General features: G+C 48.1%; 1 protein-coding gene across 1 annotated transcript in view; it reads left to right on the top strand.

Moving 5' to 3' along the window:
* Positions 1 to 1,700, top strand: part of MSS51 (MSS51 mitochondrial translational activator) — a 25,259-nt gene that overhangs the window by 9,205 nt on the left and 14,354 nt on the right. Inside the window, exons 3-4 of the mRNA XM_019507586.1 lie at positions 245 to 456; positions 1,359 to 1,514. Of these exons, the coding sequence (XP_019363131.1) occupies positions 245 to 456; positions 1,359 to 1,514 (368 nt within the window). The remainder of the gene's footprint in view (positions 1 to 244; positions 457 to 1,358; positions 1,515 to 1,700) is intronic.

Raw genomic sequence — 1,700 nt, 5'->3', positions numbered from 1 at the left:
AAGCTTGACCCCCACTGCTTCCCTGCAGATTATTAGCCAGGAGGACATCTCCAGCATAGCAAGAGGAGCAGCCCTGACCTCAGCAGTTGTGCTGCATTCCTGCACAGAGCATGGTAGGTATCAGCTCCTTGGGGTAGCAGGGGAAGCCCACTGAAACACAGAGAAGGTGACCCTGAGGATCAGGCTTCACTTACCCATCCCAAGCAAGAACTGTTCTCCTATGCTTTGTCCTCACCACTTCCAGGTTGACTCATCTCCAGCACTAGCAGAGATGGCTCATAGGAACAAGGACACTCCATCCAAGTTCAGATGCTCTAAGAAGAAGGCTGCTGAGGAGCCTGTGGTTACAGGCCCCAACATGGACTCTCTGGGCTTCCAGGCTATGGACAGCAACATTCCCGGTCTGTCACAGGTCATCCTGAGAAAGCTCAACATGAAGAGCTATGACGAATACAAGTGAGTAATGCCAGATTACCTGACCTTGTCTGCATAGGTACAGGCTGCCCTCATAACATTTGCACAGTATGTGGCCTTAACACATCTGGGCCTCTGTCTGCACTGGCTGAGCAGGGCATGACCAGAAGGGAAAAACAAAGCTGGCTCAGATGGAAGCTTGCTGGACTGGAAGTGCCATCTCCAGTGACCTAGGCTGCTCTCCTAAGTGAGCTCAAGATCAGGTCTGTCTCTACCAGTTCAAACCAACTCATATACAATACTGACATATATTACATGAGAATCAGAAACTGGATATGAAGCTCTGTATAGCTCAGTGCCTCACCACATGGCAGCACAGGAGCAGGTACTAGCCTGTTTACTCTGAACAAACAGTGACCCCAAGATGGACACAGACAGACAAAACCTAAACCTGCATTGTGGAGTTTTACCCAATTCTTTCAGGGTAATTCTCCATGGGCTTACATGAGGTTACTCTAATCTGCATGCTGCTTTTTTTTCATCAGTGTAATATTGATTGCACTCATGATAATTAGTTATTATCTATGCCCAAAGCAGGGCCATCACACCCCTTTAGAGCAGCAGTCCCTACTCCTCCCAGGTACAGATAAAGCTCCTGTTTTTAAAAGCATCTCAGATGAAGACATTCTCTGCTAGCTTCCATTAAAATTCTGGCAAGCCTCTCCAGAAAACTGCACCAAGGCCCTAATAATGCATTACCATTGCAGCATTAATGAAGCAACAGTCACTCTCTGCCATTTCTGCTAATGATGCCAGTGGCTTACATTATGCAGCCCTTGTCCAGTCCTTGTCCTTAGGAAAGGTCCCATATAGATGTGGTCGGGACTCGGGCTGGAGCCAGCTCACTTTTCAGCAGCCATCCTGCCTTGGCTGCTTTCCCACAGGTCAGCCATGGACGGGAAGAAAGGGAGGACAGATTTTGGGATCCGAACATATTTTGACATGTTTAAAAAGATGGAGGACACCTTCAAATTCTGTGTGGAGTGCAAGAAACTCCCTGATGCTCTTCCTGACTCCAAAAACCTGCGTCGATGCAAGAGGTACAGTTGGTCCCCCAGTGAAGTGGGGGGGTTGAGCATGGCTCTAGAGTCCTGTCCCACAGCACCAAGCAAGACCCATCCCCTGTTGCAAGTAAAAATGCTCTCAACTTCTTTGGAGTGGCTTTGAGAAGGGAAGAATTAATTCCTATCAGATACAAATGGGTTGTACTGGGCTTCTGAATGTGA

Source organism: Gavialis gangeticus, unplaced genomic scaffold, assembly GCF_001723915.1.
Source record: "Gavialis gangeticus isolate Ggan-Ray unplaced genomic scaffold, GavGan_comp1, whole genome shotgun sequence".
In the NCBI taxonomy this organism is placed as follows: domain Eukaryota; kingdom Metazoa; phylum Chordata; order Crocodylia; family Gavialidae; genus Gavialis; species Gavialis gangeticus.
The sequence above is the reverse complement of the archived record's forward strand: the minus strand, read 5'-3'. Positions and strand labels throughout refer to the sequence as shown.